Raw genomic sequence first — 24007 nt, forward strand, 5'->3', positions numbered from 1 at the left:
AGTTTTTGCACCGGGTACTTTTACTCCAGTTATTATTTGGACTTTTTTTTACTTCTCCTTGGTGATTATTCTAAAGTAATCGTACTTTTACTTGCGTACAATTTTTGGCTACCCTAATCCTCTCTGACCAGACTAAATAGATTTAGGTGTAGTAAACGTATGTGCATTAGCTTTCCTAAAGTGTATGTTGACGCGACAGAATATGAATCATTTTAAATCGATATTAAATTGCGAATTTGTTTTCCTCAAAACCAGGGTTGGGGAGGGTTACTTTAGCTTGATTACTTTCAATTACTTTTGGATTACTCCAATACCAAATATGCTAATAAAAGACAAAAGAAACTAAATATAATTAAAATTACTCAATTTTGTGCAGGCTTGGGGAGTAACGGAACACATGGAACGGCAAAAACTGTTTGGATTTATTTTCATTTTGTTTCTGTCGCATTTGATGTTAGTTTTGCCGGAGATCAATGAGATCAAAGCCAGGAGAGAAAGCTTACCGCGTGCTGTGAGTCATCATTTTATTCATATTTAGTTTATTTTGTCTTTTATTAGAATATTTGGTATTGGAGTAATCCAAAAGTAATTGAAAGTAATCCAGTTAAAGTAACCCTACCCAACCCTGCTCAAAACTTCCCAAACAAACACGAGAACCTCAGCTGATCAGCAGGTTACGTAGGATCTTCCAAAAGACGTGAGCGCGCACGCTGCACGGTGTCTCCCGTCAGTGACGTAGAACCAGCTGCGCGAGCGCGCACGTCTTCCTCGGCCTTCAGGACGCAGAGGACTGGCAGGGCGATAGAGAGAGCAGCGGGAACAACCGCATATTTCCACAGGAAACAAGACCACCCGCCGGCGACTCCATTAGCGGTCTCTTCTTGCAGGCAGCGAACCTATTCAACAATGTCGGACGGAAACGAAGACGTCCCAGCGTCCGGGGAGACGCTCGTGGAGGAGCAGGTATCTTCAGAGGCCGTTTTTGACAGCGTGGGAGGGAAGAGGCGGGAGCGCGGATGACTTTTGTTACGGATGCTAGCTTGATGCTAACGTTAGCTCGTGTGTTAAGAGATATACGTCCATATTCCCTTTAAGTCAACATTTCTTACGCTGTGTAATACATTCAGCGACCAAGTTATCCCGGTGAGCTAAATGAGTATTTGGTGTAAATTGTGGAGGAATAGCTAGGCTAATGTTAGCAAGCTAACCTCCTGTCATGACATTCTGAGCAAAATAAGCCGTTAGCTTTAGAGCTAAAATGGTCACACTTGCTCACACAGCACTGACTAATAATGACAAAAATACCATGTTTATTTAATCAGATTATCGCTATTATGCTCGTTTTTCAAACAAGTCACCTCCCGCCGTTTGAAATCTTCACCGTTAGTTTGGTAACACGCTAACCTGCATGCTAGCTCAATTACAGTACAGTGATCCCTCGTTTATCGCCGTTAATGGGGACCAAAACCACCCGCGTAAAGTGAAAATCCGCGAAGTAGCGACGCCCCCTTCAGAAATGCTTAAAAAAAGACTTAAAAAAATATATATATATATTATTAATATTGTTTTTTAGACCCGGTTAATGGGGACCAAAACCAACCACGAAAAGTGAAAATCTGCAAAGTAGCAACGCCCCTTCAAAAATGCTTGATTTTTTTTATTTTTTTTTACTTTTTTTTTTATACATACATACAAACTCCGCACAGAAAGTCTGGAGCTGGATTTGAACCCACGACAGGTTCCCATGACATGAACTGTGCTGCACAAGCGCTAACCACTGCGCCGCCGTGCTGCCCCTATATGTGTCATTAATCACATTGTATATGAAGATTTTCAAAAACATGTTTCTATCTTTTTGTATAAAATTAATTATTTGTATACTTTGTTTATTGTTTCTACAATTGATTAGTTAATTACCGTAAGTCATAATCCACAATTATATTTCAACCTAAGTTTGCACATTTTCACATTTCACACTTCTGTACCATTTTAATATAATATAATGGTCTTCATTGTCATTGTTGGCAACGTTTTGTAACATTGTAATCAACCAGGTGAGCTATGGCACTTCAGAGTAAAACATGTAATAAAGACTTCAAGAAGGAAAAAAAGAAAAGATTATCGGGACAAAAAAGTAAATTTAAATGTTCTGCATTTATATAGCGATTTTCAAGTCAATTAAGACCTCTCAAAGCACTTTACAATGTGCTTCACACTTTCCCTTTTACACTAAGTAACTGATAGCAGCGTCGGCCATGCTAGGCAACTACCCGCTCATTGGGGGCATTAGGGATTCAGTGTCTTGCCCAAGGACACTTCGACATATGTTGGTTAAATATATTCGACACAATAATATTTGAGAATTAAAATGAGGTTTGTAGGATTTACCGATGGTGTGCAATAATTACTTAAAGGTGTTCTCCAAAAATTGAAGGTACATATTTTCTCTATTATGTATGTTTTAACAATGCCCAAATGAGATCAAAGAGCCCTTGTGTTTTATTTTCCTCAGTGCGAATCTGCTTTTTAAAAAGAAGAGTTTATTCAAGTGCGTCTAAGAAATGTACATACTTGGCATCAGGAATCATTGACTGGCGCTGCAATGATGACACAAGCCAAAGGATGGCGGCAGAGAGTAAAAGTTCTAAATTCTATACAGCTTTTTTAAACATAAGTAGGCTGGTGCATTAATTTGGGCACTGCGACAGAAAAAAAGATTAAATATTAGTACATCCTCCTTCTCACATATGCTTGGGGATAGTCAAACAGCTTCTCAAGCTCTTTCATTTTTTACACCAATATGATACATGCAATATCAGTCCACAGTGATGAGTTGGTAACAAACGTTGCTATTTGGTTGTCAATTACAAGAACTACAATAACAAAATTGAAACAAAAATACATCATGGCCAGATTTATAGTGAATCATGTTGTGACATGATATTATCACAAAAAGTATCAAAACATTGTAATGAAGAATAAAATGCAGTATTCAGTCTCTACTATATTTAAAAAATATTGAAGCAAAAAACAATTCTGATGTAGTGTTAATACTGTATTCAACGAAATTGGGAAGTTGGATTATCCTTCTCGCATGGTATCAGATACGACCTCAAAGCATCCTATGAAAGGTGGGAAGTCTGGGTTTTCCAACCTCCGACCAGCAAAACATCATTGGAGTGACGTTGCAAACCAGTGAAGTGTGATTTATCCCACTCTGATTGTATCTGTTCCGACCTCAGAGTTCCAAGAAGAGTGGGAAGTCTTGAGTTTTCTAATTTCCGACCAGGAAAATATCATTGGAATGACACCTAAAGGCAGGCTCGAGTCGAAAAGTCAGGGTATATATTTTCTCCTGGTCGGAGGTTGAAAGAGTCTGACTTCACACTTTTCTGGAATGCAGCATTAGAAAATTGGCCTATGTTACTAACGCAGGGGAAAAGAATAGTGAATCGTAACAGAAGTGCACTTAAAATAAATGCAATAACGTTTAACAGCAAGCAATATAAAAAAGAAAAATAGGAATATTCCCAAGGTAAATATTTTCAGTGTCTTGCAATATTATATATTTTTTCAGTTTCATTTAGCAACAGAAAGTAAAGTAAAATATTTAAAAAAATGTGAATGTCTCACATGTATTACCTTTGTTGTCTTTACTAATGCAGTGCTTTTTTTAATCATGGCTAGCATCATTTTGCCCTGAATCATGCAAAAACAAGTGCAAACACAGCAATAAATGTTTCCGTTTAAAATATGTTCCTGTTCGCACGATCATGTACATCAACATGTGTCTTGTATTTAAACTATGTTTAGAATTCTAATCTAGTCAGGAGATTCGTTAAGTTCCATTTTTTTTGGTTTTGTCTTACTCTACTAAGATAGGCTTTATATATTGCCAGGCAACAGTGCATTTTTTTGTACTTTGTTTTTAAAAAACTGTTTCAATTAGGGTTGCAAAAATTCTCAAATTTGATATTCCACTAATTTGCTTTAATAAATGCATGGAAAAATCATAAAATTAAGATCTTGAGTATTCTAAAACCTGTATTCTTAAACATAAAATCAGTTTTTGCAATATTAATTGTAAAAAATATCAATTACTGTATTTTCCACACTATAAGGCATACTGGTTATAATGCGCACCCCCCAAAAGGTTTTTTGACAAATATTTTCCATACATAAGACACTAAAAAGCTGCATGTGGCTCCTGAGCCAGGTTGCCTAGGAGGATGGTTTGAAGGTGTGTTGGCTGTGGGTTTGGTCCTTGAGGCTTTTCTTTGCTCTGCTGAGATAGCAAAAAGCAGGCAGCATCCAAGTGAAGAAAGCTGCATGTGGGTTTAGGGCATTTATCTGGAAGCCCCATGTTGCCTTGAACTAGTCCAACGTTTTCTTATTAATTTTAGCTGATCCTATGCTTGGCTGATTTTCATTTTTTTGTGTTGCATTTCAGGAGGTTCAGGACAAAACGATAAATCCAGAGAAAGCGGAGGAGGCGAAATTAAAGGCTAGATACCCAAATTTGGGGAATAAGCCCGGAGGTTCTGATTTGCTTCGTAAACGCCTTCAGAAGGGGGTAAGCATTTCTTTAAAAATATCTATTGATATTGTTTGTGTTCTTTTGCTGTCACTTGCCTTTATACATGAAGAATTACCCTTGTAAATGGGTTTTCCCCTTGGTTCTTTTTCTTATTTGTCAAACATGGTACTTAAAAGTTGGGGTGCATTGTTTGAGGTGTGCTTAGAAAGTTGAATATTTTCTCTAAGTATGTGTTAACGATACCAATTGTGTTCAAAGAGCCCTTATGGGTTAATTTCCACTGCGCCTATCTACTTTTATTTCACTATTGGCAAAGCTGTTCACGATAGAACACTTTCGGTAGAAGGAGTGGGTGCTGCCAAAGTGATGTCATGTGCATCCCCATTTTTTTTCTTCTATTAGTTAATGTAGCATGAAAATAATAAAAGTAGGAAGCCTTCTTTAAGTAGAGTCCTGTTAGGTTTAAACTTTACGTCATGCAGTGATTAGCACATTCGCCTGACACGTGAACATTTCCCGGTTCAAGACCAAGTGGAAACATGATGGCCTGGAGAGGGATGGGCACCACCGGGTTGTACCTGCCCTGACCACAGGAAATAGTGTCCCTACAACCCTAGTGGAACCAGACACTCAAAATAAGGCAAGAAGACATCAATGGATTTGGAACTTGGCACAGAGGACTGGTTGAGGTGCTTTCAGATAAGAGAATTCATCCCTTTGGAAAGCCTTCCTCCAAGCCATTTTTTTTTTAATCTTCATGGTAACAAAGAAAAACAGATCATCCCTCAAGGGTGTGGTCCTCAAAGAACGACATCATGATTTGCCGATAGCAAAATGATGTAATAGTCAAAACAACCAACAACCCTGAGTCAAAATAAGGAATTGGCATCTTATCAAATCTTTTACATTTGTCCAAAATTAAAATCAGAATAAAGATATGATGTTCAAATGCTAGCCCAAACCCCAAGAAAGATGAAGAAAATAAGTTTATTTGAGACGGTCTAGGAAATGCTCATATTTGCACGTGCATCATGAATAAGCTTGACAGGCTGCAATGATGATTTAAGACAGGAGATTGTGGCCGTGAGTAAAAAAAAAAATCCTTCAAGTTAATTTTAAATATTTAAATTAAAATCAGTGACTCTTGGTTTTGTAAAATTTCTATTGCACTTATCATTTCGAAGAAGAATCTCTCAAATATTTCTGTCTAAAGCAGGGGTCAGCAATCTTTTTGGCGTGGAGGGCCTCTTTCACATTTCCTTGTAAATCAGTGTGCCACACCAAGATCAATGACTCGCACAATATTTTTTTTTATATCCGAAAGAGCTGTAATTTTACACCAGTCCGAATATACAACATGGATATACATTGAAATAGTATTACAGACCTTCCACTATTCTTGTTCATCAATAACCTAAAAATGTAATGTGAGCAACATGTGGAGAGGCCTGTAGACATCCATGACTTTTTTTTATGACATTCATGACTTTTTACCACAAGAATCAACCTGAATCAACCACTCAACACCAACAACGAACTACAATCAAAAACAAGTGATATGGACAGCTACCATACCATTCATCAATGAAATCTTATTGCAGAAAATATCAAAACTTGAAATAACAGCAACAAGGCAGAAGGCTACTTGAAAATAAGTGCAACAGAAATAACGGCTGATTTGGTCTCAGATATAAATGGTTTTCCGTGCTTTGCTATGTATGCAGTGAGCAATGTGATAACTTGCTTCAGTGGTGGTGTTTTTAGCAGTGACAAAGTTTTTTACAGTCTGTGTTTGTTTGCCGTACCTGGACACAGCGCGTTTTAATGTCTACGCTTTGAATTCATGTTTCGTCTCGTAATGACGTTTTATACTTTATGTGCGAGGTACAATGCTCGAGACATAATGCACAAACAGTCATTTTTTGCACAAGCCCCCAGTCGCCAGTCAAAAAATGAGATTTTTTTCGCTGAAGTAGCTGTCATTCATTCATTTAACGCGCACCGGTGTTTCTGTGGCTGGATCAAAACACTGATTTCTCCTCTTCTGTGAGTCGCTCAGGGATGTGATTTTTCCGCTAATTCGCGGAATTCCGCTTTTTTTATCTCCAAAAATAAAATTTTAAAATTTCCGGTGTTTTAATTGGTAAAAAAAAACGATTTCGTCTCGACAGCATGCCATTTGAGTGTTTCCGTAACTGAAATGAAACGTACTTGCGATTGGTTGAAGTCTCGTGTTGACCAATAAACGCGCTTGTTATAGGAGTGTGCCATTGTTCATTTCTCACACGTTTTTGCCGGGTGTTTAAAGAAAGATGTCCGTGATCGAACGCAAAGATGCTCCGCGAGCTAAAGAAATTGATAAGATTGTAAAAAACAAGTTTCGATGGGACTGGTTGGAGAAGGAATTATCTACGAATGTTGGAAAGAAGACTGTGACGAATTTGTTCAATGACTTTATTCGGAAGATCGATCGTGCCGGGAAAGCACTTTGCATTTGGTGTCATGATACCATCGACTATGGTGGGAGAGGTTTCAAAGCTCTTGAAAGTCACGCAAAGAGCAAAAAACACGTGAAAGAACTCCAGTCAAGAACGACAAATTATTCCATCGCTGGAAGTTTCGGTGCCCAAACGAAAACTCCAAAACTTTACGGCCTCCATCCCTTATTGACATCACAATCGGAAGCGGTAATAAAGAGACGTGATCCACCCCAACAACCTGTACCAGTTGCTGATAGAGTCGTGAATTTTGAGGTAGGTGGTAAACTTTTCAAATTTATTTGACAGTTTTCCCATTTTTTTCGAAAATATTATAACGTAATAAAAATGGCCATAAATATTTAACAATTACAATAATAGATTTTCATGTGTACATTACACCAACACTTTACTGTAGGGCCTATACTTATTGTACTTTCATTTATCAAATACTTGGATACGCTGCTATTAAAGAAATAAATTATTACATTTAAAATATGATTTAGGAAATTTAAAAATATTATTAAGCCTAATAGTAATCAAAACTATTGTCAGTATTTATATTTTTTAAATTAAGTACTTGTATGATATTCTACCATTGATTTTCTTAATGGCCACGATATTATTATGGTACATAATTTACTTAATATTAATAACATGGTTAATCATTGACACAAACTCAAATGAATGCTGCATGTTTGCACTTTTTAGGTTTCAAGATGTTGAGTGTCTTGATGTATGCAGTTACAGAGATGATCTTAGTCGAATGCATGATTGTGTTTTTATCAGAGCTTGCTGCATGAGGTATTTTATGTTTTTGTTATCCATTATGTATTAAGAATGATTGATTAAATGATTTATTGCATGGTAAATATTATTTCCAATGGTTTGTAGCTAATTTTCAACATTTTTTTGTCACCATAATAAATACTCTGACATGTGAATGTGCATGAAAGTTTAGACTAAATCCTTTTTTATTTACTTTGGTCGCATGACATTTTGGATTATAATTCAAATAATTATTTAAATTATTTAATTGTTTACTGATTATTGTTAAATTTCTTTTATTCTTCAGGCAATGCTGTTGGGAGTGCTGGCCGAAAATTCTCTTCCGTTCACCATGGCCCCAAAGCTCATCACACTGTCAAAGGAACTGGCAAGGGATCCAAAAGCTCTGAATGGACTGTCCATGGATAGAACCAGTGCATCCTACAAAACAAAGTATGGCCTTGCCCATACTATGCTTGATGAGACTTTAACAAACTTAAGATCCTCCCACTTTTCAATGAACATTGATGAGTCCACCAGCAACAATCTACACCGTGTCCTGTGTGTTCTCGTCAGCTATTTCTCCCCGTCGACAAAGTCTGTTGTGGTGGAACATTTAGCATCTTTGAGTGTTGTTAAAGTTGACGGCAAATCTCTCTTTGATGAACTCTCAGCCCTCATGACCAAGAACAATATTCCCTGGAGCAATTTGGTGTCTGTGTTGATGGACTCATGTGCAGTGATGCGGGGTTCCAAATCTGGAGTTGAGACGCGTTTGCGAGAGGGACCAGCACCACATCTCCTTGACATAGATGGGGATACCTGCCACCACATCCACAACGCCTCTAAGCATTTTTGCAAGCCATTTGAGTACAAGATTGAAGGACTCCATAATGATCTCTTCAACGATTTCAAGTGGTCAACCGATCTGAAGGAAGCTCTTCAAGAAATTTGCTTTCTGACAGGCATCACCTTCACCATGCCAGAGAGATTTGTCAGCCATCGATGGCTTTCAAACTATAATGTTTCAATGTCCACCTTACGCCTCATGGATGTCTTTACCATCTTCTACTATGCATTTCTTGGCAGAGGAGATAAAGAACTCTATCTTCCCACCATCATGGCCATCTACCACAAGAAGGATCTTTCAAGAGAAGTCAAAGCCAAACTCAAAGACATACAATCAGCTTTAGGCCAAAAGAACATGACTGAGGAAGGAAGGAAGAGGAAGCAGAGGATCTATGAGAAGATATTCTTCACAAGATTGGATACGCTTCTCACCCTCAACCTGTACACAGCAGTTCTGCCCTTGCTGAAGAACTATGTGATCACCTTTGAGACGAAAACGCCAATGATCCACAAGCTGAACGACAAGCAAGTGTCCTTCTTCAAGAAGTTCTTGTCCTGTTTCCTAAAGCCAGAGTCCCTTCAAGGCTGTAAACTGACAGAAATTGAACTGAACAACAAAGCCAACCAACTCCGAGAAAATGATATTTTCTATGGTGGTGTCACCAGCAAACTGATGGATTCTTCTAACAAGTCGTCAGTTGTGTTCAAGTTCAAAGCCAAAGCCAAGGCAGCATATCTGGCATGTGGTCTGTACCTTCAGAAAAAGTTGCCCATGAACAGCAAGCTTCTGAGAGCAGCCTCTGCCATTGACCCACTTGCCAGAGGACACAGCTCAACTTTAAACCAACTGAAGAAGCTGTCGTCGTTGGTCACCAATGTCCTTGATGAGTCAGAGCTGGGGAACTATGATCTCGAGGTGAGAGAATACCAGTTGGACAGTGAGTTGCCAACACCTTTGGACTCAGAGGGGAAGGCAATTGCACTGGATCGTTGGTGGGCCCAAGTCTTTGCTGTTGGAAGATACCCAACCCTGGCCAAGATGGTGAAGGCTCTCATGAGTTGCTTCCATGGGCCGCAAGTAGAGGGGGCTTTTAGTGTCATGGGTGATGTCCTGAACCCCAAAGCATGCAGAATGGACATAGCCACATACAGTTCTATCCAGACTGTAAAATATGCCCTAAGAGCAAGAAATACCACCTCTGTCAGCCATTTTGGAAGGAAAGACATTCTGATGGATCCTGTGCAGTCCATACTGTGCCTAAATCTGAGGACATCCTCCAAAAGGTACAGGGAGGAGAAGGATGCAGAAGCAGCTATGTTGTCTGCAAAACGAACAGAACTTGCTGTGAAACAGGACACCCAAATGAGCAAGGCTGCCTCAAGAAGAACCATCAAAGCTGCACAGAAGCAGGCTAGAAAGACCCATTCCAAAGCAATGAAGTCTAGGAGGAAGTAGTGTTTGGGTCATGTGAATGGATTTAGCTGTGTCCCGACGGATCACCACCTTATCGTGGTGGGGCACTTTGCGCGTCTCCATGACCCCCAGAGCTATGTCGGCGGGAGTCTCGTACTCCTGGTAGGGTTACCCAAGCCGAACAGGTCGAAGGGTAGAGTCCAGACTAAGAGTGATCCCAAAAGCTGGTGGCGGCACGCTTTGAGGCGGTTTCCTACAGACCTGGATCCCGTTAGCCGCCTGCAGTTGTAGAAAGATGCCGGTCGTCTAGGGTCTCCCTTGCCACTGGAACCATCTTCTTTACAATTAAGATAGTGGCGTTGGGGAAATGTTTTTTAATGTGACTGATTTTGAGTTGACTTAAACTGTAATTTTATATGGGATAGTTCAATATACATTGAAAATTTATGCTGTTGTCTTGTCTATTTCTTTGTCATCTGAGTGCATTGAAAGTACTTAAAAAAACCCATGAGCTCCGGGGGGGGGCTTCGCCCCACTTTTCCCCCCACCAGGGCACTGCCCTGGTCCTACCTGGTTCCCCCCCCCCCCCCCCCCCCCCCCCCCCCAGCTAGCAATCACCCCCCCCCCCCCCCCCCGCTAATTTTCAGATAATTTCACTTTGGTCAAATCACATCCCTGGTCGCTGTGCAGACACACACTCGCACACGGAGCAGAAGAAGAGGGGCACTACCGTAAAGCCTCTAAACAACACTGCGCGCAACTGAAAATGTCTAAATTTCAGGTAAAAATGCGCATTTAAAAAAAAAAAATCATTTGCCGAGCGCTCACGTGCCACTGCTGGCACGCGTGTCATAAGTTGCTGACCCCTGGTCTAAACTAACGGTAAGACGTAAAGTCTGTCTCTCTCTCTCCTTCCATATATATTTATACAATTAAACCTCGTCAATAGAAAATCATAATGTCTGTTTCATAAGGTTGAATCATTCACTAATTCCTGTTCCCTTTCCTGTTTTCCTAGCAAAAGTACTTTGATTCAGGTGACTACAACATGGCCAAAGCCAAGATCAAGAATAAGCAGCTGCCGACGGCGGCGGCACCCGAGAAGACGGAGATCACAGGAGACCACATTCCTACCCCTCAGGACCTGCCCCAAAGGAAACCGTCTCTGGTGGCCAGTAAATTGGCCGGCTGATGGCGGCCTCCTGAACTTCCTCCTACTCAAGAGCTTGTAACATTACCTCTCTTTCACCCCCTATCGCCCTGGAACCACCTGTTTAGCCACTCGGCAAGGAAACGCCTTGCTACCTTTCAATTTGTTTTTACCTTTCCAAGACTCCACCGGCTGCTTACCCAGCTCTTTTTATCCCCCGCCCTCGTTGCCTAATCCTCGCCATGTATATTTCTATTTGTCTCTTAAGCTTCTCATGTAAAATACACTGAAAGGCGTCAACGGGTGCAAAACGCTCCGAGGCGTGACAGTATGTTTGTGTATATAGTACAATATCATTGTGTTAGGCACAGTGGCAGACCACCTTTTAGAATTTTACATATGACTTGTATTCTCGTTCACTGTTTGATCCTATGACAGGGTATGCAACCCTTTTCCCAATTTGGAAATGTAGTTCTTTCTCAGTGATGCCATTATCATTAGTAACTTTAAGGGTCATCCTAAAACGGGACAACTACATTATGCCTGACGGAGATTTATTTAATCTTTTTTTGTGGCAAAAAATTGAGATTTGGGCACTCATGAAACTCAGAAAACATCCCAAGATTGGGAGAGCAAATAGCGTTTGCAAAAGAGAATATTCATCCAGGGGCTATGTCGTTGTATGCAAAATATTGTATTCAAAGATGATCCAGGGAGAAGGAACGCCGTCTTCAGTGTGATGATTATTAACTACATATTGCAACACTGTCCCGTTGGTTTCAGGCAGAGATGTGGGAAGGATGTAGCGTTGTGTTTAACTTCCACGCCGTCACAGCTTCATCGGGGTTCTCGCCTAGTAAAGTTTACCCCTTGGAATATGCTAAATCCCAGCAAACAAGAGAGCTCTGAGATGTGCATGTGTGGCTGCCCCTTCTGTCGATTGTGCCATTTTGTTATGTAAATAAAATAGTTTTGCACAAATGTTTCATAGCTGCATTCCGGTGATTTTTTTTTGCATTTGCGATACCTTGATTATCTAAACAATGCTTACTGTAAACACAAGGACACATTGTTTGCAAAACAACTTTTTTTGCAAGAACATTGAACTTATGCTTGAACGATGCGAGGACATTTCAGCGCCTGAGGTTTTGGGTAATGTGATCACACCATTTTGGTCACTTTGGGGCTGTGCACAAACTCAATCGCTGGTTAGAGGAAGCAAAGCAACACAAAGACGTAGGAGCTCCTCAACGTATGGACAAAGATCTGACCGACACTATTACTGCCGTCTGGTGGTGATTTATCATTTTGAACTCGTGCCAAGAGGCTTGATACTCCCGGATCAGCAGTGCCAATGCCTTTACAACAGTTTAAAAAATAAATGGGGGAAAAAACATGTTTTGGCACTCGGAGACATTCATCTATTATCTAAACCGCTTATCCTCAGTAACGTTATAGGGGTGTTGAAGCCCATCCCAGCTGTCTTCAGGAAGTGGGCAAGGAACACCATAAAAACCAGTTGCCAGACAGGCAACTCACTGGCTCATTTTTTTGCCAATTAACATGACATGTTTCTGGGATGTGAGAGAAAAATGGAGTACCTGGAGGAAAACATAGGGGAAACATGCAAACTGCACAGGAAGGCTGGTAGCTGGATTCAAACTTATGACATCAGAACTGTGCTGCGGAATTGCTATCCACTCACCTGCCATGCCGACCCCACTCAGGGACAATGCTTTAAAAATGTATTTAAACATTATGGCACTGAATGAGTTGTATCCATCGATCCATTATCTGTACTGCTTGTCCTCAGTAGGGTCGCGGGTGTGCTGGGACCCATCCCTGCTATTTTTGGGCAGGGGTAGGGGGACACCCTGAACTGGTTGCCAGCCAATCGCAGGGAACACAGAGACAACTCACTCGCTCATTCACACCTAGGGTCAATTTGAACCGGCCAATTAACCTGACATGCATGTCTTTGCAATGTGGGAGGAAACCGGAGTGCCCGGCGGAAACCCATGCAAGTACGGGGAGAACATGCAAACTCCACACAGGAAGGTTTGATCTCATGATCTCAGAACTGCGCCGCACATGTGCTAACCACTGTGCCGCCATGCTGCCCTGAATGAGTTATAATTGGTAGTAAATCATACATTGCAAGTTTATGAATCGTTTGAATCTTATTTTATATACTGTATACATATATTGGGGCCGGATGTATGGGGGTTGCGTGGTCACTTTGAATTAGTGCTTTTATGCATCATTTAGCACAACATATACATTTATATACAAAAATAGTTTGTGAAAGCAGCTGCTATATCTAGCAAAATATGAACTTTTACCCAAACTGATATTGGGCACAGCTTACCTTCATCACGAGGTGATACAGCTAAAAGTACGGCAAGCGCAGAAGCCCATAAAGTGCCAAACGAAAACGACAGTCGCACATGCCCAGGACTTAACAAATGAATGCAGTACCAGAGTTTGAACAGTAATGCAACAAAAATACAGATTTTGTGACAATTCCAAAAAAACTCAAAACAATCAAATTTCAAATCTGTTACACAAGCAAACAAGAAAACGGCTCCATTCAATACAACATGGCAACCTACAAATAGCAAAACGAAATATGGTGCGTGCGTGATGACGTCACACAATGGAAAACGTCTTACCGTAATACCACAAGTAAGAGCGCCAATATATTGACAAATCTTAACACATGGAACAGGGGTATCTATTGTAGCGTGGCACTGGCATCCTTTAGAAATTATGAATATATTTAGGTAATGTAAGTCAGCCTTGTTTGGAGAACAGATTTGGCGGATTTTGTTGAATTTTATCTTAAAGGGACAGTGTGTAATAATGAGTGCAAAAATACATTAAATATCAAACTCGTGTGATATTTTGTTAAAAAACCATAGGTCGAGGAATTTGTTTTTCTTTCATTCAGTGGAATCCCGGCAGAATTCCGCCACACAGGGACATCTAGTAGTCAAATATGACACAAAATATTTAGCTTTCACAGCTCTTTGAGTCAAAAAGCTTTCGGACCCGATCGTGATCGAGAATCCTGATCGATGTGTTTGAACTTGAAATGTACCAAGTTTTCTTCCAAGGGACCATGCCCCTCTAGACTGCCCACCTAACAGAGTCTCACAGAATTATATGATCATACGACCAAAACTTAAAACCCCTTTGACTATTAACACGTAAAAGAATATGGCAACTGGCTTGCTAGGGTGCTGGTGTTCCTGCGATGACATCACAGGGCAGAATGACAAAAACGAAACATAATAATTGGAATATACTGATAAAACATATACAGGGTTGGGTAGGGTTACTTTAACTTGATTACTTTCAATTACTTTTGGATTACTCCAATACTAAATATGCTAATACTGTAAAAGACAATAGAAACTAAAATGAATAAAATTATGACTCACAACACGTGGTAAGCTTTCTCTCCTGGCTTTGATCTCTTTGATCTCCGGCAAAACTAACACAAAATGCGACAGAAACAAAATGAAAATAAATCCAAACAGCTTGCCAACATCATTTTTGCCTTTCCGTGTATTCCATTACTCCCCAAGCCTGCACAAAATTTAGTCATTTTATTCATATTTAGTTTCTTTTGTCTTTGATTAGCATATTTGGTATTCGAGTAATCCAAAAGTAATTGAAAGTAATCCAGTTAAAGTAACCCTACCCAACCCTGAAAAAAAAAAAAAAAAAAATATATATATATATATATATATATATATATATATATATATATATATATCTCATCTCATCTCATCTCATTAGCCGTACCGCTTATCCTCATTAGGGTCGCGGGGGGGCTGGAGCCCATCCCAGCGATCTTATGTTTTTTTGAAAACCGGATTTTTATTATTATTATATTTTAATTACTTGTAATTAACAACCTCACATTTTGCGGTTAAAAAAACAACAAATAATTCACTTTTGAATTGCGTTTATGAAGGTTATAAAAATGTTTTTTTTAAAGTAATTTTAAAAAATGATTTCAAAGCTCGTTTTTTATGATTAATTCATATTTTGATACATGCACCGCAAAAATAAAATCAATATAATATGCAGCTCACTTTATGTATATTCTGTCTTCCTTTACAAATATTTTACCTTATTTGTTTCATAAAAATGGAGAAATAATCTTCAAAATATTTATATACAGTGGGACCTCGCTACTTCGCGCTTCGACGTTCACAGATTCAGAGCTTCGCGGGCCTAAAAAAATAATAAAAAAAAATATTTTAAAAATGTTTTTATTTTTTAAATATTTTTGAAGGGGCGTCGCTACTTCGTGGTTCCACGTTCGCGGGTTCAGAGCTTTGCAGGTCTAAAAAGTAATAATAATAAAATAAAATAATTTTTAAAAAGAAAAAAAAAATTTTTTTAAGCATTTTTGAAGGGGCGTCGCTACTTTGCAGATTTTCACTTTTCGCGGGTGGTTTTGGTCCCAACTAACCGGGACTAAAAATAATAATAAATATAAAAATAATAATACTAATAATGATAAAATTTTAATTTTCTTTTTAAGGTGCGCCATTATTTCGCGGATTTTCACTTATCGCGGGTGGTTTTGCTCCCCATTAACCGCGATAACCGAGGTCCCACTGTTTCTTTTTGTAATTCAACCCGCCACCACACCGTGTCGCTATTTCGCAATAACACGTCACCTCCTTTGCCTTTTTGGGGAGGCGGGGAAGGAGAGCTGATTCATTTCATCCATCATACCCAGAATGCAAAGTGATACAGCTGACCCTCAGTAGTCTCGCTCGCCCTTTCTTTTCATCTTTTATCACACCCAGTATGGCGACATATCGTGTTTGAAACCACCCCAAAACGACGACGTCGTCCGCCTCATGAGAACGTACGACGAGTCCCGTGGAGTGAGGACAGACGGCCGACTTTTAGCTCTGATTGGCGTGAGCTCATAGCGGCTGTCATGGCAGCGTCGGAGCTGTACACAAAGGTAAGCGAAGACGAGGGGAAAGCTAACCTGTCCGCTCGTCTTTTTGTTATTACAGCTTCCTCACACCTTCCCTAAAAAGATGCTTCCATTGCTGCCAAAATGAATGAAAATGGCTAGCTTAAGTCGCGCGGTTATTTTGTGCTGACATCGGTTGCTAGGCGAAGGTTGATGTATCTTATTTTCTCATCCGAAATCCTTCCCACCCCTGCAGTGTCTATATTTTTGATCTCTTTTACCCTTGAAAATGTCTACGCTTTGAAGTTGTTTTGTGGGATGGGTGATGCAAAGGCGGTGCCCGACGTGTAGTTTTTTTTATAAGAGCGCAGGCACAATTTTCTGTTGACATCCTCATATTGGATCTAATGTCATAAATCGAGTGGTGTTTTTTTGAAAACAGGGTGTGTTCAGTCCACGAGATGATGCTCAGATAGTTTAATGCCTCCATCCTTGCACATGAGCGTGATTTTGAATTGGGAATGCGAGAAAGAGGCCTGAGAGATTGTAGCATCTAGCATGTCATTGCATGGATGGATGCATTAAGGATCGATTGATATGGTGTTTTCATGACCGATGGCAAAAATTAGTATTAAGAGGAGGCTGATCACCGATATTTGCAGCCGATATTCGTTTGCTGTGAAAGCTTAAAAATTTGGCGTTAGAAAATGTTAATAATGCAAAAGGAAACTAAGGATGTCCATCCATCCATCCATCCATTATCTGCACCGCTTATCCTCAGTAGGGTCGCGGGGGTGCTGGAGCCCATCCCAGCTATCTTCGGGCAGTGGGCAAGGGACACCCTGAACCGGTTGCCAGCCAGTCGCGGGGCACACAGGGACAGACAATTCGCTCACTCGTTCACACCTAGGGGCAATTTGGATCAGCCAATTAACCTGACATGCATGTTTTTGGAATGTGGGAGGAAGTGCCTGGAGGAAACCCACGCAAGCACACTGAGAACATGCAATCTCCACACAGGAGGTTTGATATCATGCCGCACACGCGCTAACCACTGCGCCGCCGTGGTGCCCATGACCGATACCAAATATTAGTATGAAGAGGCGGCTGATCACCGATATTTACAGCCAATATTCGTTTGCTGTGAAAGCTTAAAAAATTGGTGTAAGAAAGTGTTAATAATGCAAAAGGAAACTAAGGATATCCATCCATTATCTGCACCGCTTATCCTCAGTAGGGTCGCGGGAGTGCTGGAGCCCATCCCAGCTATCTTCGGGCAGTGGGCAGGACACCCTAAACTGGGACAGACAATTCGCTCGCTCTTTCACACCTTGGGACAATTTGGACCGGCCAATTAACCTGACATGCATGTTTTTGGAATGTGGGAGGAAACAGGAGTGCTCGGGGGAAACACACGCGAGCTTGGGGAGAACATGCAAACTCCGCACAGGAGGTTCGATCTCATGACCTCAGAACTGTGCCGCACACGCGCTAGCCGTGCTTCCCAACGAAGGATACATGTTATAAATTTAAATAAAACTTTAATAGCTCTCTGAATCCTTTTACAGTGAACAAATTTGACTTTCAACACTGCTAACACGACTAACCTTTTACTTAAACCAATAACTTTACAGTGCAGGAAACAAAATAAGTCCCAGCAGTAGCTCAAATAAATTTACATAATAAACTTAAAAATAACTCCCTGTTTTTTAACAATAAATAAGTAAAAATAAATATTAATGTCAATACAACCAACATGGCTTAAATTAACTTAAAACAAAAAGTGCATCGAAGTTTCAACCAAGCTTTAAAAGTGTGGTTCCTATCCTTCCATCCATCCTTCCATTTTCTGCGCAGCTTATCCTCACTAGGGTCACGGGGGAGCTGGAGCCCATCACAAGCAATCTTCGGGCAGTGAGCAGGGGACACCCTGAACTGGTTGCATGCTAGTCGCAGGCACATGGAGACAGACTACAATTTTCACGCTTATTCACACCTAGGAACAATTTGGACTGGTGAATTAACCTGGCATGCATGTTTTTGGAATGTGGGAGAAAAACGGAGTGCCCGTAGGCACGAGGAGAACATGCAAACCCTGCACGGGAAGGCTGCGGTAGCTGGGTTTGAATCCTGGACCTCCGCACTGTGGGGCTGCTCGCTACCCACCCGGCCGCCGTGCTGCTTATTGATGAATTAATATTATGTTAACCGCTAATCACTCAGCGTTCCACATGCTGTTTATGCCCCGCCTCAATTCATTGATGAACTAATGTTATGATAAAAGCTAATATATCAGTCTGCACCTGAACGTGCTTCCCGAAAACATTTACGCAATCTCTTAATCGCAAACACACTTTTCTATGACAAACACAGGAATATCGTAACAAGTTAGCTGAGCTGCCGCTCTAATGTTATGTTTTCTGCTTCAGTGCCCCAGTCAGAAGGCAGGGGGTTAGTAGCGAGGAGAGTAGGTAGAAGAATGGGAGGAGTAGGAGCATGGGAGAGAGCCTCAGCTGCATCTGAGACTTCATAATCGGTCTGTCGAATATTTAAAATTGCTGATGCCGTTAGCCGTCAAATTCCAAAATAGTAGCGCCGATAATCGACCCGCCTGAAAACAGGTCTCTATTATGCATATGACATTTATCCCGGACACAAAATGAATGTTGAGAACAAATCAGCAAGGCGGAATTGGAAACAATGAATCGTTGACTACATAAGGCCTAAATCGGGGGATTTTAGGATCAGAGCTTTAAGGGTGCTGAGAACCCAGATTGTCTGGCTTGTTTATTTTTTATTTTTTCGTGTCAAGTCAAGTCATATTTATTTGTATAGCCCTTAATCTCAATGAGTCTCAAAGGTCTGCACAGACCACAGATTATTGCAAACCACAGGGATGTAGAGTGGTTAGCCCTTAATTTCCTTTCAAGTAATTTAGGATCATTCAACTGTTCAATAGTGTCACATCCCATTTGTGAACATTACATTACACTCAGTGGTAAGATTGTTCTTCAACACAACCCCTGTATAACATACTCTCAGCGTAATACACCGGAGCCTCCACAGACTCCGCCACTATGCTGCAATAGACATTAGCTGAGCCAAAGAGGGCCAGGGAGGGAGGCCAGGAGCCTTGCTAGGAATCAAATGGACAGAGCAATCTCAAGGCTGTGGAGTATTTCTCACGCTGCATTGTTCACATTTTTGTTTTGTTTTACTTTGTGATTTTTTTTATTTTGCCTTTTTCATCATATTCCAACCTACCTCTCCTTTATGAAAGAAAAGAGAGTTTAAAAAATACTAAAATTTTGGGGGGTGCTTGGGTTGAATAAGAAGGATAAGATATGGGAGAGCAGCAGACCTTTTTAAATTCTCGCAGAGGATTACACAGGTTCTAGTTAAGTCAAGTCACCTTTATTTGTGACGCCCTAAATCATAAAATGTCTCAGGTTACAATGACATCATCCCCTGATCTTAAACCAACATGCAAGTGAGGAAAAACTCAAAACCTCAGCACGAGGAAAATAATAAACCTTGAGAAGGGGCCTCACAAGTGGTAATCCCCCTTCCAGGATGACCAGGCTGCAATACAGTAGATTTAGCATTTGGTAACAGCACAAAAAACATAGTGAACATCAATAAAATAAATTAATAGGTAAAATGTTGACATTTTTCCAGAAAGTGCATTACAGCAACGACGCCTCAAGCTTTTAAAATAGTCCCAAAAAGTCCATAACAGCAACAAAACCGTGAGCCTGTAAAATTATCCAAATAATTCTTGACAGCAATGACGCAGCTTCCCATCTCTGCCAGCTGGTCGATGCAGGCATTGACATGCTTATTTGATAAACAGTACATACCACATAAAGTGGACGTTTTGATAGGTAACTAAAGTCGCGGCTTATAGAAATTTACGGTTTATAGATATTATGCAAAAAACGTGGACTATTTTGTCACACTTTGTATGTTTTAGAAATTGGGAATCCCTTTAAGTCGCCACCATGTTTGTTTTTCGCTCTGTTGCTTGCTGTAGCACTTGTTTTTGTTCGCATTAGACAGCAGTGCCAACCGGAACTACTTTATGGGTCCTAAAGATAATTTATACTTTTTGATCAATATTTGTCTTTGTCATATAAATGTGTTATCATTTCAAAGTACTTTAATTGTATTGATCTTTTGGGGTTTTATTATGTTGCTCTTTACTCCTAATATCTATGTATTCTACAATCCAGTACTGTCCAATTTGTTAAGTTTTATTTTCCCTGTAATCTTTTCCCCCAATTGAAATATACCTTCACTTGTCTTGTGGGTATTCACATTACATTTTCTTTCTACCGATCTTTATTTTCTTATTTTTGAACAGATTTTCTTCATGTTGAGGTTTTTGAGTTTTTCCTTGCCCTCATGTAGGTTTTAGATCAGGGGATGGTGTCATAATAGTTTGTTGTTTGAAATAATCTGTGGTTTGTGCAGCCCTTTGAGACTCTTTGTAATGAAGGGCGTTACAAATAAACGTAGCTTGACTTGACTTGAAGTTTTTGAGTTTTTCCTTGCCCTCGTGTAGGTTTTAGATCAGGGGATGGTGTAACAATAGTCTGTGGTTTGGAATAAACTGTGGTCTGTGCAGCCCTTTGAGACTCTTTGTGATTAAGGGTGTTACAAATAAACATAGCTTGACTTGACTTGGGGTTTTTGAGTTTTTCCCTGCCCTCATGTATGTTTTAGATCAGGGAATGGTGTCATAATAGTCTGTGGTTTGCAATATATGTGGTCCGTGCAGCCCTTTGAGACTCGTTGTGATTAAGGGCTATACAAATAAACATAACTTGACTTGTATATTTTCACAAACAATATTATTTTTCATCCTTCATGTGTTTGAATTGTATTAATGAGATTCTTTTTATATTCTCATATAGTATTTCCCATCACATTTCCCCCAATTTTGTTTTCCCCTCATTTTCATACATATTTTTCCTATACTTTATATTTGATCCAGTATTATTTCTATTATATACTGTACTATACGTTATTGTATTTATTTTTTAATGTCTGAACCAATTGGTAGGAATGTGTGTGGCAGAATGCGTCTACCATCCCCCTTCTTCGACAGCTGGTGTCATTGTACAGCTGCCTAAGAGCGAAACTGCCTTTGTCTTGTAGCAATTTGAGCTTCCTGCGATTTGTGCAAACCAAGTCTTTGATAAGGTCATGTCAGCGACATGTATAGCATGTGCACATTTATTAGGATTTTGGCGGGATGATGCTATCAAGCGTCACATCCGGACACTTGAGCATCCTTGTTGTGTTAGCACTCACATGATGCTGCTGATGCTGTCTATTGTGGATGTTGACTAAGTGGAGAGAGAGAGAGAGAGAGAGGGATGATGCCTTATGGAGGAGATCCAAGGTCGCTTGTCTTTCTCTGTGTGTGTGTGTTTGCACAATAATATGAGTGCGTAAAGTGTTTTAGTCACCCATCCCCCTGCTTTGTTGGCGGCACTTGCAGTGTTCTGGTTTGCCCGCGTCCCTGCGTTCTAGTCGCATCATTTTTGCTGGGGACGCATAGTGTCAAATCAACGTGCGTCCCCGGGACGCAACTTTTTTGACACAAAATTGTCATTATTAGCCGATTACTTTTTTTTAACAAAGATGTACCGCACGCCAAACTTTTCGTCAGGCAGATCCGCCATTGTTGTTTTGGTCTCGCGGTTCGAGATTTCGTCTGCACGTCGATCTCGGCAAACGAGATCTCGTTGCTTCGTCATTGTTGTGGTGCTTGTCGTCGAGCGAAGGTTAAGTATGCCTCCGAAAAAACAGTTAGTATTAGGTGAAAATCAACACAAATTTGGTTATTTCTTCAGTGTCAGTCAAAAGATAATGCAGAAAGTGATAACAACGGCAATACTTCCGGCACAAACAAACGGCGGAGAAATTCATACCTGTCAACCTGTACGTTTTTGCCGTACAATGTACGTTTATTATGTATTTTAAGACGTGTACGACGTACAAGAAAATCTGTACGGAAAAACGCAAATTTGGCAATTATGGGTACCAGCCGGTATACACCGACTATGACGAAATGGCAAATCAATCAAGTCAAACGCGTTCGAGTTGTGTAGTGAAAGGATGTCTGTCTCTTTTTAAAGAACCGGCTTTTTCGGCTCAACTCATTAAAGACAGCCGGCTCTCAAACGGCTCACTTGCTTTGATGATTGATATTACGAATTATGTTGTATAAAGAAGTTAAGAAAAAAAGAAAGTATAAAAGGAGAAAATGAAAAAAGACAGGTTTGTGGTGATCCCTTTAATCGGTATGTTACCAACAATAATTTGATGCAGAAAATGATTTAATAATTTGATGATTAAAACTGAATGAATATATAGATTTATATTATATGTTTGTCACCGATTTCCAATTTCAACCTGGATAACACTAAATTTTGGGGACCCATAGATCTCTGTTGGGACCCATAGATTTTTGAGCATGCGAGTCCCCGGGACCCATCACTTTTCACAGCTAAAATGAACACTGCACTTGTCATGTTTTGTTGCTGGTAAGCTTACTAGCCAATAGCCCAGGGGTCGGGTACCTATGGCTCTTTTCATGTGTACATCTGGCTGGGAGATAAAATGTAACTACCTATTGCACATTTCTCTGTGGTGTTCCAAAGTTAAGTAATTACATCCTGATTTTAGAACATGCGAGCCAGAGCATCACCGTTGAGGGCCGAGGTTTAGTCCAGTATATGTAGGGCACATTCTCATGTCACAGCGACATACCCTGTTTTAGATAGATAGATAGATAAATACTTTATTCATCCCCGAAGGGAAATTTACACTTCCAGCAGTATCCTTATGTTGAAAAATAAAACAATCAAATAAAAATATAGAATACAAAAATACCCAATAAAACCTTTTGCTATAGAGTATTTAAATAGTGCTACGAAAAATACACACTGTAATAAAAATAGGGTAATATGCAAATGTGGGGGTGGGGTTTTAATGTGGGCTTTTACTTCTTCGGGTGGAGTTAAGAGCCTCATGGCATGAGGAAGAAATGATCTCAGTCTGTCCGTGGAACAAGACTGTGACAGAAGTCTGTCGCTGAAGCTGCTCTTCCATTTGGTGATGATGCTGTGTATTGGATGTGATGAATTGTCCATGATTGACCGCAGCTTGTTCAGTGCCCGACTCTCAGATACAGTTGTCAGGCTGTTCAGCTCTGTGCCCACAACAGAGCCCGCCTTCCTCAGCAGTTTATTAAGACGAGAGGCATCCTTCTTCTTAGCACTGCTTCCCAAACTCGCTGCCGCATAGAAGAGGGCACTTGCCACAACAGTCTCTTAGAACATTTGCAGATGTTGAAGGACGCCAGCCTTCTGAGGAAGTTCAGTCAGCTTTGTCCTTTCCTGCACAGAGCTTCTGTGTTGGCAGTCCAGTCCAGTTTATTGTCCAGCTGCACACCCAGGTATTTGTAGGTCTGGACAAACTCTACACATTCTCCTTTGATAGTTAGGTTAGGTTAGGATAGTAGGTTCCGGGTGAGGTCTAGTCCTCCTGAAGTCTTAGCAGCAGGTTGCTAAGAACCCCTTAAATGGAAGCTCATTAAACTATATATTTTCACTGTTGAGTTACTTTATGATGAAAACCCACTGATCAAACCATAAGAAAATAAAAACGCCAGCAAACCACTCAGAGCATATGATTGGGCGAGCAGTAGAGGTGGGCAGATCTCTGCACACAACGCAAGGTACTCCCTTCTCTTTCTGTCTCTCACTCACTGCAGTCTGCACAGAAGGTAAATAAGAAGATATCCTTATCTTTTGCTGTATTTTGTGGCATTTTTACATAGAACTTTGCTTGC

The 24007-nt window shown here is 40.3% G+C and overlaps 3 protein-coding genes across 3 annotated transcripts in view; all 3 read left to right on the forward strand.

The window, feature by feature from the left end:
- Positions 1–721: 721 nt before the first annotated feature.
- Positions 722–12176, forward strand: arpp19a (cAMP regulated phosphoprotein 19a). Its single transcript, XM_088333516.1, has 3 exons — positions 722–963; positions 4451–4573; positions 11064–12176. Exons 1-3 carry the CDS (start codon positions 907–909, stop codon positions 11235–11237), a joined length of 354 nt encoding a protein of 117 aa, XP_088189642.1. The 5' UTR covers positions 722–906; the 3' UTR covers positions 11238–12176.
- Positions 6649–10607, forward strand: LOC148366712 (uncharacterized). The gene is made up of 2 exons (XM_088333515.1): positions 6649–7290; positions 8090–10607. The coding sequence occupies exons 1-2, from the start codon at positions 6850–6852 to the stop codon at positions 10085–10087; spliced, it is 2439 nt and encodes an 812-aa protein (XP_088189641.1). The 5' UTR covers positions 6649–6849; the 3' UTR covers positions 10088–10607.
- Positions 12177–15941: 3765 nt separating the features above from the next.
- Positions 15942–24007, forward strand: part of myo5aa (myosin VAa) — a 113285-nt gene continuing 105219 nt past the window's right edge. Inside the window, exon 1 of the mRNA XM_088333517.1 lies at positions 15942–16188. Within this exon, the coding sequence (XP_088189643.1) occupies positions 16162–16188 (27 nt within the window). The 5' untranslated portion in view covers positions 15942–16161. The remainder of the gene's footprint in view (positions 16189–24007) is intronic.

The sequence above is a fragment of the Urocampus carinirostris genome, chromosome 4, assembly GCF_059441175.1.
Source record: "Urocampus carinirostris isolate Australia breed hairy pipefish chromosome 4, RoL_Ucar_1.0, whole genome shotgun sequence".
NCBI lineage: Eukaryota > Metazoa > Chordata > Actinopteri > Syngnathiformes > Syngnathidae > Urocampus > Urocampus carinirostris.